Source organism: Vulpes lagopus, chromosome 6 (genome assembly GCF_018345385.1).
Source record: "Vulpes lagopus strain Blue_001 chromosome 6, ASM1834538v1, whole genome shotgun sequence".
Classification (NCBI taxonomy): domain Eukaryota; kingdom Metazoa; phylum Chordata; class Mammalia; order Carnivora; family Canidae; genus Vulpes; species Vulpes lagopus.
Genome location: NC_054829.1, coordinates 74,855,603 through 74,858,216, shown reverse-complemented (window position 1 = coordinate 74,858,216; position 2,614 = coordinate 74,855,603). Strand labels below are relative to the sequence as shown.

Here is a 2,614-nt window from a genome sequence, read left to right as displayed (position 1 = left end):
ATGTCTTCCATACACATAAGGTCATTCAAAAAGTGACATAAAGAGCAATGCACCTCCTAGCAATGAGATGGGGCTTCTAGGAGGGCAGGTATTGTTCCCATGGACTAGAATTGCAGGAATATTATAGGCAAGACTCCATGTTTGTAAAGTGGGACACAGGTGCCTTTTGGTTGGTGGGCTCTGCTGGCAGTCTTTCTGATGCATATGACCCATTCATAGTTAGAAAGTGTTAGATTTGGAGACAGAAGAGAAGTCTTGTACATAGCCCATAGGGTCATGGGGACTGATCTGAGAAAACCAAAACTAAGTTTGATTAGAGGCATAGATTGAAATTGAATTGAAACTGAATTTTCCTGCCACATTTGTTATCAAAAATACCTGATCAATCTGTAGAAGGGTTCAAGGGTAGATATTTTTCTTCTCTTAGATGGAATATACTATTTGAATATAAAAGGAATTCATCAAAAACTTAGTGGAAAGGCAGCATTACACTGTTCATTTAGGAGGGATAAGAAAAATAGAAATATAGGCTATACAAAGGAAAATGTTCATCCTGACACCAGTTTATTATATCCCAAACTCTGCATGAATGCAGCTCATTTTGCATCAGGTAAGCTCATCAAAGCCATTACAGAAAATCACAGATTTGACTGTAGTGGAACACAGTGACTGAGTTGATAGTTACAAATCCAACTGCATTACCTGAAACCCTCTGCAATTCAGCTAAATTCTAAATTTAGTAAAATAGTGTGATCCTCAATGCAAGAGGGGTCCACATTTCTAAGGAACCCTGCCACTCTGTCATTCAGGTGATTCAAGAGGGCCAGTAAGTCCTGTGGAGAGGAGCACAGGCCAAGATTCTGACTCACTGAAATGTGCCCAAGGGCAAATCACAAACCCTCTATAATTTAAGGGGTAGGATAAAATCACTGTATGGGGAAACCTGACACCTAAAAAAACAAGATTTCTGTGCAAATATCATTACAAAGTACCACATGAACAAAAAGTCTGAAGTCTGGGATATTACCTAATAAAAACATAGTTTCTCAAAGTAGTCAATATGAACACACAAAGGCAGTCACATCTGTTCTGGTCACAGCAGTTTGACACAAATGATCCCAAGCTGAGTATATTTTGAGAAGACATGTATATAAGGGCCTCCTTCCATGGACTAAAACAGCCCAGACCTGAACCTACATGTAGGACAGGAGCCCCAGCCCCAGGACCCATAGGTAACCCCATTCAGTGATCAGGTGAGGATACAGACAACTCACTATGGAGTCTGTGCTCAGCTGCATTTTTCTTGACTCTCTCTCTCTCTCTCTCTCTCTCTCTCTCTATATATATATATATATATATATATATATATATATATATATATATTTCAATATGCCAACATATAGCATAACACCCAGTGCTCATCCCATCAACTGCCCTCCTCTGTGTCTGTCACCCCATCACCCCAAACACCTGCCCACATCCCCTTCCACTATCCCTTGTTCTTTTCCCAGATTTAGGAGTCTCTCGTGTTCTGACTCCCTCTCTGATATTTCCCACTCACTTTCTCTGCTTTAGCATTTATTCCCTTTCACAATTTTTTTATATTCCCCAAATGAATGAGAACATATGTTTGTTATTCTCCTATTGACTTACTTCACTCAGCATAATATCCTCCAGCTCCATCCACATTGAAGCAAATGGTGGGTATTTATCATTTCTAATAGCTGAGTAATATGCCACTGTATACATAGACCACATATTTTTTTATCCACTCATCTGTCAATGGATACTGAAGCTCCTTCCACAGTTTAGCTATTGTGAACATTGCTACTATAAACATTGAGGTGCAGGTGTCCTGCCATTTCACCGAAACTGCATCCTTAACGCTATTTTAAAAGATAATTCATGGAGAACAACACAACTTGAGTATGTGAGGTGAGATGAAGTGAGAGAAATGGGATGGGCGACCGTATTCTGACCAGGATGTCTTCTGTCTGCAGCTGTCCAAGGTGAAGTACAGCAGCTGGAGTCTGGGGGAGACCGAGTGAAACCTCGGGGGTCCCAGAGACTCTCCTGTGTGGCCTCAAGGTTCACTTTCAGTAGCTACAGCATGCATTGGCTCCATCAGTCTCCTGGGAAGGGGCTACAGTGGATCACATACATTAGCAGCAGTGAAAGCAGCACATACTATGTAGATGCTGTGAAGGGTCGATTCGCCATCTCCAGAGACAAAGACAAGAACATGCTGTATCTGCAGATGAACAGCCTGAAAGCGCAGGACATAGCCCTGTATTACTGTGCAGATGCAGTGAGGGGACGTCACTGTCAGCCCACACAGAAACCTTCCTGCAGGGACTAACACATCGATGGGCTATAGGGGCTCTCATGTCACCAGGGAGTGCTCAGTCACCAGACTCTATTCAGGACAGCAGGGGTGCAATGGAACCAGGATGTATAGGTGAAGGTTTAGGAAAATATTTATTTTCATTTGACTAAAATACAAAAATAAGCTCTTTTGGGTTGAAAACTGGATTAATACAGTTTGTAATATTTTATTTATATTATTGCTGTTAATGTTAGTTTTATGATACAATAATATTTTTAACTATTATTA

General features: G+C 40.9%; 1 gene segment (V, D, J or C); it reads left to right on the top strand.

The window, feature by feature from the left end:
* The first annotated feature begins 585 nt into the window (after nt 1–585).
* On the top strand, nt 586–2,359 carry LOC121492627. The segment is given in 2 exon segments: nt 586–610; nt 2,001–2,359. Coding segments are annotated over 2 exon segments (384 nt in total).
* Nucleotides 2,360–2,614: the final 255 nt, after the last annotated feature.